Consider the following 11,458-nt stretch of genomic DNA (forward strand, 5'->3'; position numbering starts at 1 on the left):
AGAGGGGCAAATAAATTGTGTAGCAATAGACTTAGTCAATTACTATGAACTTACGAAAGTGTTTCCAATAAAATGGCCAGTGAGTGTAGGTAAGTCAGTGTGTATTAGTGGGGCTGCCTGTATTGGTGGGTTGGTGTTTGTGTTTGTCAGCGGGAGTCAGTTGACTGTGTTTGGTACGTGGGTGGGTGGTTGGGTATCTGTGTGTGTTGGTGAGTAGCTAAGCTTGTGTGTGGGTGGTTGTCTGTGTCTATGTTGGTGGGAGTGGGTGTTTGTGTGTGTGTGTCAGGGGGAAAGTGGTTAGATATTTCTGTATGTGTTTCAGTTGGTGGGTTAGTGTGTGTACATGTGCGGTTTGAGTAAACTTGCATGTGCTTTTGTTCAGAATGTGTGTGCATGCCGAATATGCTGTGTGTGAAAACTTCTGTCACGTTACACATCACATACAGTTCTGTGCCAAAATCAGAGACTACTTTGTCATTTATTTCTAGTCAAAAAACGAAGCATATTCAACAGAAAATCAACAAATAAATCTGATATAAAATTGTGAATATTTAGTGTCCACATTCTTTTCAGGAGACTTGCTTTCAGTTTTCCAGAGAAATCTGCAGGCATTTTTTTTCCACAGCTTTTCCAAGTCTTAGAAGTTTCCTTTTCTCTGTATTGGCTTCTTGACAGCTACACATCCTTTCAGACTCATAGTGTTGAGCTGTCTTCTCACAGTGGAAATCAGAAACACCTGTGGATTTTTTCAGATGTGAAGTAAGAATGAAGCTTGATTTTCTCCTCTCTCTCAAAGATGAAAGCTTTAAATTCTGTTTATCTGATCGTGAGAGTTTTTGGGTGGTCTACCAGGCCTTGAATGCCTGATGGGAGCCCTTTTTTCTCTGTATCTTGTAATAACTATACTCTAGTTTTAGAAAGTCTTATTTTTTCATGTACTTTCCTTTAACTTTCCTTATCCTTATTATATCTAATGTCCTGAGAAATATCTACTGAAAGTGAATAACCTGTACTTAGTATCTGTTTTGTGATTAAATAAATAAAGGGTGGTCTCTGACTTTTACACAGCACTGTGTGTGTGTTATATGTAGCCAGTGACTGGCTTTTAAGATGTGTCTCTTCAATTTGGTGTGTGTGTATGTATGTGTGTGTGTGTGTGTTTGTGTGTATTCAGACCAGCGGAGGAACACACACTCAGTCCGGTCGTCACTCTGTGTCAGTGGAGGTGCAGCTACAGAGACAGAGACAGGAAGAGAGAGACAGCTTCGCACAGGCACAGAGACAGTACAGCTCTCTGCCACGGTAAGAGTGTGTGTATGTGTATATGCGTGTGTGTGTTGGTTGACTGTATGTGCCGAACAGAGAGAAAATCAATGCACCTCATTTTCGTTCTGCACTGCTGCAGTCCCAATTCCAGGAGCCCTACGTGTTTTCCCATTGCTATACAATACACATACACAGTACAGTACACCTCATATAGTAGAAATATACCACCACACCCTCAAACACATTCTCACAATACATGCTGGTCATCACAATATTTAGTTCTACTGACATGTTCAAACAAGTCAGAACAATCACACTTCACCAGCATATCAGCAACAGCACATTGTACAAAGCCTAAAACTGAATAGCCTTCATTATTATTATTATTAAAATTTCCAAAAATGGATTGGAGGGAGGTGGAGGAAAAATCTATTTTACTATTAGTAAAAACTAAAATACAGAAGGAACGCACAATCCGTTATACTGATTTGCAGGGTTGGAAATGTAACAGAATATTCAGAACATTCATCCAGGATACAGAAATGCTTTTGGAATAAAAAAAGAAGAATCTTTAAAAAAAAAAGAATCTTTAAAAGAAACACCACCAGTGCATTTTCAAATCATCACAGCGTGTAGCAAACACACTCATTAGGCTTTAACCTCTTATTATCCAGGGTACATTTAGATTTTTCCATCTGAATTTTGTAATATAGGGATATATAAAGGGGAAAAGCCCACCTAAATCAAAGTATGAGGGTTTTCATCCATTTTTGTGATATATCTTATAATGAGATGAAAGACTATTCTCACTTTTTTATTTTAAAAATGTTGAAATGAAGAACAGAAGATATAAAGGCCTGAACTGAGGTTAACGGGAACCCCCAAAAGGCACCATCTTAAACACTTTAATATACACTAACAAACATTTAAATGACCAGTAACAGTGAAGAATAGTGTGAAATAAATAAAGAATAACAGTAGAGATGTATTAGAAATTTATTCTGAAAATGTTACTTTATGAATTGTAATGAAATGCATTTAGCACAGAAGATTCAGCATTCGGCCCGCACTAGTGTTCTGCTGCACTCTGCTGATTTGGTACTAGCAGCAATACTAATCTTATTAAACAGAACATCCAGTAGCCTAGTTTGTCACACACATCATTTCTTTTCTTATTCACACATACTGTTTCTTACCTTATGTATTTACAGTATTGCTTTTTGATTCTTTTATTGTTAAGTAGTGATATGTAGGGGGCTCTTGTGTCTTAGCCCTGTTGTCGAGAGATCACAAGTTTGATCAGTTCAGTTCAAGGTTTATATATATATATATATATATATATATATATATATATATATATATATATATATATATATATATATATATATATATATATATATATCATCACAAAGCAGCTTTGCAGAGAACCCAAGCCAAGGGTGACAGTGGCAAGAAGAGGAAGAAATTTTGAAAGGAGCCAAGACTCAAAAGTGGAACCCATCGTCCTGTGGCTGACACCAGATAGCAAAACAATATGGAGCGATATGTACAAAGAGTAAGATGTGACAATGAATTTGCAATAGTGACTAGAAAAAATAACTGAGACTGTGATTGGATAAAATTATAGAGATTAACTAATGATAACCAGTGACTGCTGCTAGGCACCACAAACGTGAAATAGACATGTGAAAACCAGTGGCTACCTTTAAAAGCATATCAGCACATCACAGTAAAAATAAGAATTAAAACCATGAAAGCCAGTGACTGCTGTTAGAAGCCTGTCATCCCCAGCGGTGCCACAGCCTCATTACTTACCACGTTGCTCTCCAACATGGGCATTTCTATGAAAAAATTGGACTTAAGCATTCTCCAAGTGTGTAGAGCTGTCCAAGATGATGTATTAGCAGCAGTTTAAAAAGAGGTATCAGTCTTTTCAGTGTCTCAGAGGAAGCACGTGCTAGCCTTCACCCTCCCAGCTCAGCGGCATTGCGTGATGGGGAAAACCTGGCCTGCGGGTGGAATTGACCGTGACTAAACTAGGTTTAAAAATAAGAATAAAAAGCAATGTCATAAAGCAACAGCTGTCAGGATTCTGTCAGTTACATTCTGATTGGCTGACGTACACGTTATATAAACACTTCCATGCAGCACTTTTATCATTCAGGTGTGAAACAAAGTTTTGTTTTTACACTTCTTGTCAACAAAAGACAACTGCACTGGACACTGTGATGAAAAATAAACATTGTAGAGCAAAATGTATCTGTGGGATTTTCATAATTACTACACCCAACATGATGCCTTAAAACAGCGCTCTGTGAATGTTTATTTCGCATGTCAGTGTTACAGCCTTCTAGCAATGTAGGTGGTTTTTGAGCATGTGAAGCAGTGAAGAGTGCCAGACTCTCTGCTGGTAGGCTGAAGCAGGGCTGGTGATTAGTTGATTTTTTACACTTACGTTTATGGCTTCCAAATCACGATTATCACAATCAAACTATTATTGTGCCCCATTCCATTTAGCCATGATGCTTTCGTTTTGTCTTGTGCTGTAATGTTATATACGAATTTTGCCATAATCGAGCAGCCCTGGCTTGTGAGCCCACCTTACACGTAGAAGAATAATCCTGACCAATTCCACAAAGAGAGCTATGGAGATGTTAAAGTGACATTGAATCAGAACTCTGGATTTGCCATAAGTCTGTATTTGGGTATATCAGACTCAGTCTTAGTAAGAAAAAGTGGAATCCGTTTATCCCTAAGAATAAGACTGTGGTATAATCAGTTACTATGCAGCTTATCTGAATCTGTGATCAGAGTTCTAGAAGTTCTAACTATACCTTTGATACTCTCTATTTCTCTTTCTCTCTGTCTCTCACTCTCTCTCTCTCTCTCTCTCACTCACTCACTCACTCAGCCACCCTCGTAAAACTCCCAGTCTGTGTGAGGACCCGTGGGAGAAAGCCCATCCTTCAAGAGATGCTTTCCAGTCAGCTAAAGACAGTGGACGCTACTCCAGCTATCAGGGGTCCCGCACCACGCCCCGTTCTGCCTGGAGAAACGGAATCCCCACTTCACCGGTGAGTGGTGGCTACAATGCCCGCGTCCTATTAGAGGCCCAGGAGCTGCTGCGGCAGGAACAAAAGCGCCGCGAGCAGGAGGTGAGAGGAAAAGCCTTGAGGGAGGACTATGAATCCCAGGATTCCAAGGGGCCGTACAGACAGGACGTCCCACCTTCACCGTCCCAACTGGTCAAACTCAGTACGCATCGCGTACACACACCAGAGAAAGCACGACTTTTCCACTCGTGAGGACGAAGGAGAGATGAACCTTTTTCTCCTCTTCATCTTTTTCTCTGAAAGAGGAAGCCAGAGAGAGAAGATGGAAGAACTCGAGGAACAGTTTCCTCTTATTAGTCATTTTTATTACGCAGCTGCTCTATTAAAAATAAAGGTGCCAAAAAGGGTTCTTTGGAGTGAAGCCATAGAAAAACTACTTTTGGTTCACTATAGAACTTTTCAGTGGACGGTTCTTCAGAGAACCATTTTCTAAACGAGTTGTACGAGTGTGAAGGAGTTGGCTTTAATTTAAGTTTTTCCAAACCAAGAACCTTTTAGTAGCCTTTATTTTTAAAGTGTAAGGCACATCTGCCTGACTTACACATGGTCAGCTGGACCCTAGTACATAGCAGTAAGCCCACACCCCTATCCCTGCCTGCTACTGAGTGCCTTCTGATCGTAAGGTCGTTCTACCCTGCCTTAGTCCAGCTCATTCGTCCAGACTGTTGAAGGACAGTCTCCATTCTTGTGTTCTGACAATCAGACAGAACAAGACCCACCTCCTGGGCCTTTTCTGTAGAAGTGCAACTGTCAATCACATTTAGCGCTGACCATGTGGTACTGTGACTGTCGTCAGAATGTGCTATTGTGTGTTTCTCATTTTTATATGATCTGTGGCCACTACAGGTACTCATTAGGTCAAAAATCTATTTTTGTAATATATTACGTCACTCTCATACAGAAAGCTTGCAGCTCCAAAACTTAACTTAGTTCTTAACATCTGTCACTCTAACATAAACCTGAAAGGCTGACTTTTCCATATTTCTGTAGGTCCGTGTGTTATGAAATGATCATACTCCAAAAAGAGCAGTTGGCATATTCAAATTAAATTTCTCTTATGCCAATGACAGTAAATGTACACCACACAGAAGGGGTGTCACCCTCCATCCTGGAAGGCCACAGCACTGGACAGTTTATTTTTTCCCTGGTCTTATTATAGGTCTGCAAAACTCACAGTTTAGTGACAAAAACAATATACTGCAGTGGAAAGATTGGAACAGTGTGTGAACGACAACCATTTAGCGTTCCCAAAATCTGAAAATGTCCCAAATCTTTTCACCTAATGGCCAGGCAGACTTCAGTTCAGTGGAGCAGGTCTGTTTAATTACACCAGTGAACGTGAGCCTTCACATTTAGAAGAAAGGCAAAATAAGAGAGCCAACAGTGTGGATTTTACCAAGGTGTCTTTCCCACTAATGATAGGAGGGGCTACCAGCAAATCAGTATAGCAGGAGATGGTCAGAGATTCTGGAATCCGAGCTCGTTATCCTTCATTTGATATGGTCCTTTCCAGAACTGAACCAGATATATTAGACGTCATTCACAAAGACATGTTAGTATCCATTAAGAGGAAAAATATGGCAAAACAAAGTTGATGCACTTAGCTGGTTTGTTGTAAGTGTGTTTTTGGGCGAACGGCTGCTGTTCTTCACAGAAGCAAGCAAAAGAGAAGCTCAACGTGGTTAACGACCATTTCCAGCAGAATTGGTGAACTTTTTCAGCAGACAATGGAGTATAATTGCCATGAGCGGGAATCTGTTGTCCATTAACACATTGATCATTGAAATCAGTGCCATTTACAGAAATATTAGAGCAGGTTAGCAGGTTGGCAATGTGCTGCTGCACACTGCTTCCAAGTTAGAGTTCATTTTAAGATTTTATGGAAAAGACATTGTCAGAACTTCTATGCTTTTTTCTAACTACCCTAACCCAAGGTTGATGATCGCCAACAGTATGGTTTCCCAGGGAGAGGACAGATATGATGTTTCAGTATCCGGTTTTTGTCCCACCTACTTTTAAAGTGAGTCAGAGGAAAGTTGCTGGTCAGCTGACAATCTAGATGATAAAATGGAATGATGAATATAATTCCAATCAAAGTAGAGCATATCGTTGATATATGGATCTGTGAGCTACCTCCATTTCCATTGGTATGCTACCCCCATATTCATAGTTTTGCTACTCCATTTCCAGGGGTGGAAATACTACTGAAAATCCTTTATTAAAAGTACTGTTAATTTAGGGATAATTTACTTGAGTATGAGTAAAAATATTAATTAATTGAATTATTCAATTAAATATGCTAGCCACGATTTTATAGTTATGCTATCCCGTTTCCATGGTTATCCTACCCAATTCCATACTTACAATAGCCCCAGTTCCATAGTTATAATCCCAGTTCTATGGTTTTGCTACCCCCATTTCTATGATTATGCTAACCCATTTCCATTACTACAAAGCCCCCATTTGCATGTTAAATGACTCACCATTACTTACTAAATACGGTTATGACAAAGAAATTAGTTTAAAATATTCAAAACTATTGAATAGCACTATTAGAGCTGGGAAAACACTAAACTGTGCAGTGCTGTAGCGCAACCCCCTCCACCCTCTTTGTGATACAGAAGAAAAATAGTGTTTCTTATTGGGTTCTTTTTTTGCTAAGCTAAACATCTGAAGGGTTTTATTCACCATGTGTATAAAGAGGCCTTGTCAGGGTCAGCGCGGTAGTAACTGTTCGATTCTTTCAAACGCTGGATTTGAAGTGTGTGCTGAGTGTAGTGAGAGTCAGGGTGGTGTTTAAGAGAAAAGGCTCAGCGCTCTCAAAGCAGCAGCTTATTAATTGATGCCTCTCATGAAATTTTCAGCGCCGTCTCACTCACACAGACACAGTGTGTGTGATCTCAGACCCAGCACTCTTCTGTCTGCCAGGTGTGTGTGTGTGAGCATCTGCATACATGTTGTGCCCTACTGCACCAGATGATCCACGCTGAATTTTTCATCTCTCTGGTCCTGTGACAAGAGGCCACCATGGTGTGAGTGTTCAGACACAAAGACACTGTCTGATAACCTCTCTGTGTGTGTGTGTCTGTGTGTGCGTGTATGTGTGCCTGTGTGTGTTGGGGCTGTTCAGTTCCATCCGTTTTGGGGTCAATTCCAGTTCCAGCTGATGGGAGTTGATGGAGTCAATTCCGAGAGTCATTTTCTCAAAGTCAATCTGATCTAAACTTTACAGATGAAACTTCAGGGACACGAGATGTTTGTTTAACTGTGTGACTTACAGTGCTGTGCAAGGTCAGAGACTGTCCTTCATTTAGTTAATTGGCAGTCAAAACTGCCTTTAAGAGGACCCTCAAAAAACTAAACATCAGTTTTTGGTATATGGTGTGTATTTGTGTGTATTTTTCCACACCTCCAAAGTTCAGTCTTAGAAGTTGGTTTTATTTCCTGCTTCTCACCTTCCAAGTAATCCCAAATGCATTCAGTAATGTTGAGGTCTGAACTCTGTGGTGGTCAGTCCATTGTTCTGAGAACACACCAGCAGCTTCTTTATTTGGTTTGAAATTTTCTTCTTTTTTGTCTGTTTTTTTCTCAGTAAGAGCTTCTGCACATCCTTTCAGACTCATAGTGTTGTTGTCTTCTCACAGTGGAATTATGGACAGAAACAGATGTGGATTTTTTCAGATCTAAAGCAAGAGTGGAGCTTTAATTTCTCTCTCCAAAATGAAAGCTGGTGACAGCTTTGGTCTTCTGCCAGCTCTTGCACAGTTGTTAGTTGTCTCATTTTCTCCATATCTTTTAATACTTTTTCTGAACTCCAGTTTTGGAAATTCATGTTTTTTTTTCCCATTTGAGCTTCTCCTTCCTTAGGTAAGCGGATTATCTTATATCTGCTCTACTCAGAAATATTCCTTAAAAATGAGTTACTTGTGATTAATGACTTAAAAAAGCTTAATAAATTTAGGGTGGTCTCTGAATTTTACACATTACTGTGCTTGACCTTTGCAAAGCAGTTTGGAATGCTAGTTAAAAGGACTATCAGGACTAGCTAGTAACCGATACTTCTCTATCAGTGTAGGCAGTGTAGGCCACATTTTGGTGCAAATTTTACTTCCTTCAGTTTGTCTGAAGTCTAATGCAGCCGACCTGTTGAGGTGTGCGTTGTGGAAGGGTGTGCTTTTCAGACAGGCTGTGTAGTTACTGACAGCAGAGTATCTCATTGTGTGCGTGGGTGTGTGTGTGTGTGCGTGTTTGAGACACCACTATAAATGCTCTTTCTAGAGCTGTATGATAGGCATACATTTAGTCAAGCCATTAAAATCTACACTATAACACTACAAAAAGTGATGTACTGAATTTACTCAATTCAGATGTGTTTCATTTCCACACAAGGTCACAATTCATCACTGCAGCTTTGTCTTTCAGATCTCTCACGTTTTGGCACCAACTGTTGATGCAGTGTAGGATTTCTGTGGAAATGATGTACATTTGAATCAAGTGTATTCATTGTGTGAAAACCTACTTTTCCATTTCCGACCACTTTAAGAACTCAGTCCTAAACTTAACTCTACATGCTGGCAGCAAGCAAAATGGGTCATGTTTACCAATTCGCTGAAAAGGGAAATATTATATTCAGTTTAATTCATCAGTTTTATTGTTTTGTTGAGGTTGGTTTGAGTCTGTGTGTTTTTATATTATGTCAGGAGGAGGTTGTGGCAGTGATTCCTGTTGGCAGTGATAATCCAGCCAGGAGAGGAATAGAGAGACAGACAGGCAGTGCTCCTTTGACACTTCACGGTGTGACCCATGGTGTGAAACATGCCCTCCTGTCCTCACACAGATGGCTCTGTGTGTGTGTGTGTGTGTGTGTGTGTGTGTGTGTGTGTGTGTGTGTGTGTGTGTGTGTGTGTGTGTGTGTGTGTGTGTGTGTGTGTGTGTGTGTGCGTCTCACAATAAGAACAGCCTCTTAATGGCTGATTCAACCTAGAAATGTCCCCCTTAAAGGGATTAAAGTTAAAGCCAGAATAAATGCTGCTTCTTCATTTGTTTTGTTTTTTTTTGTATTTTTGTGCAGTTGTCTCATTGTCACTCATACAACTACACAAGGTCATGGAGAAGAAATTCACCTGTGATTTCCAGCAGCAGAATGTCAACATTTTTACTTACTATCTTGAAATAATATATTATCTTGACTTATTTTCTCAAAATACTGACTTAATTTCTTCAAATGACTTTTTTATTTAAATATTGCCTTTTTGTCTTGTGAATATTGACTTTTAAGCAGGCAAGTCATAAAGAAGCCACTTGAGGAAAAGGGAAATACAAAAGAGGAATAAAATAAGAAAAAAACAGACAAAGCCACTGAGTCAGTAGTTAAAACGAACACTGCAAATGAACACAATTGCAGCCGACACATGATGGGCCTAAAATAGTTAATGGAGAAACAGTGTTGAAATATTAGGTCTGTTTTCTAAGAAAACACATCTTTTAGTGATACTTCGAGTCAATATTTCGAGAAAATAACATTTCAAAATACTAAGTCAAAATGTTTGAAAACAGCAGTGTTATTTCTCCTCCAGCTGATGGGAATGGGCTGCCATACACAACAGAGTAGTTGCAGTACTTTGTCACTGTGTATCTCTAGATGAGCTTCATGAAATGCCAAAACAACCAATCAAGGAATGACAGGATGCTGCAGTGCACCTTCTAAAGCAGAGCAGCGACTACGTGCCATTTGCAAATGAACTATATGAGCTGGATGATGTGGCAAAAACATAATATTGTGATACTTAACACGCTGTATATCACTATATATAGTTTTTTCTGAGATTTGCTAACAGTAAACAGTAAAATTGATATTTGATGTAAAAAAGAACAATAACAAAAGTTAAATGATTGGCAAAGATAAATCAGCTAACATCACTCCTTCAGCTCCTTCAGCAGACCTGCTTTAACAGTGTGACATCACTGAAGGTTTACAGGCTTTGTATACACATATTGACACAGCTTAGAAATGACAGAAACAATGAGAGATGCTGTATTTTTTAATGATGCCCATCTCCTGCTGTGGGTAATTACGGAGCTCAATATGGAGTCAGTACCTATTAGGAAGATTAGAGTCTTTTTTCCATTTAAAAGACAAATGAGATTTAGCAAAATGTGTTGTTAAAGGAGAATCCAGCATTTCTCAGTGTCTGTCTGTGTCTGTCATATACAGCTTATAATTGCAACAGTAATTTCAGCACAGAAAGTGAGTTGACTCAACACACACCAGTGGGAACCTACTTCAGCACTAGTCTTGTGGGCCCAGATGTGATTTCATAACAAGAATACTGGTCTGGGGACAACTTAGAAAACCTCTGATGCTACAGTATGTTGTGACGAAATCCATCGCAAAGATGAGTATGCCCCCTCTGAAACCTGCCCCCCAAATTCCTGTAGTTCAGGCTGTTTTAACACCCAGAGTACAGTTGAAAACAAGCAAAACAAGCTGGAAGAAATGCTGTTGTTAGCCAATAGAGCTGTTTACCCGTGCAGGAGGTGTCGTTTTTTAATACTGCATGTAATTGCAGCTGTGCTAACTTACTTCACATCCACGTGCTAACAACAGAATTGTTCTCCATTGGACAGTGTTGGCGAGTGCACTGCCACGCTCTCCTTTAATGAGACATTGGGTTGGTTTAGAAGTTTCACACTTCCCAAACTAATAAGTCTACCACTCACATTTAACCCACAAATTCATAGTACAAGAACACATCCGGCCCAGCGAGACTACTTCAGCACCAGCCCACAGGCTTCTACCGGAAACAAACACTGCAACAAAACTGAAACAAAACAAAAGTTTGGGCATCACTAGTCAAATGATAGGTTTTCTAAGTAAAATAAGGACTAAATTAACACTTCCTCTATAGAGATGATGCTTCTGGTCATTTTAATGCACAATTGCTATTTATTTTCTGAATTAACATATAACAAAGTAAAACACAAAATGTGGCCTGTGAAGAAGTTTTTGTACATGTAATATGTTTTATTCTTTTATACCTTGTTAAGCTCAGCAAATAAATAGAAATTGTGATAACAAA

At 39.5% G+C, this 11,458-nt stretch overlaps 1 protein-coding gene across 3 annotated transcripts in view; it reads left to right on the plus strand.

The window, feature by feature from the left end:
- Window positions 1-7,865, plus strand: part of pard3ab (par-3 family cell polarity regulator alpha, b) — a 197,267-nt gene extending 189,402 nt beyond the window's left edge. For all 3 annotated transcript variants that reach the window (XM_017718490.2, XM_017718492.2, XM_017718491.2), the window contains 2 exons: window positions 1,175-1,302; window positions 4,178-7,865. In XM_017718490.2, coding sequence (XP_017573979.1) covers window positions 1,175-1,302; window positions 4,178-4,571 — 522 coding nt within the window. In that variant the 3' untranslated portion in view covers window positions 4,572-7,865. The remainder of the gene's footprint in view (window positions 1-1,174; window positions 1,303-4,177) is intronic.
- Window positions 7,866-11,458: the final 3,593 nt, after the last annotated feature.

Source organism: Pygocentrus nattereri, chromosome 19, assembly GCF_015220715.1.
Source record: "Pygocentrus nattereri isolate fPygNat1 chromosome 19, fPygNat1.pri, whole genome shotgun sequence".
Lineage (NCBI taxonomy): Eukaryota > Metazoa > Chordata > Actinopteri > Characiformes > Serrasalmidae > Pygocentrus > Pygocentrus nattereri.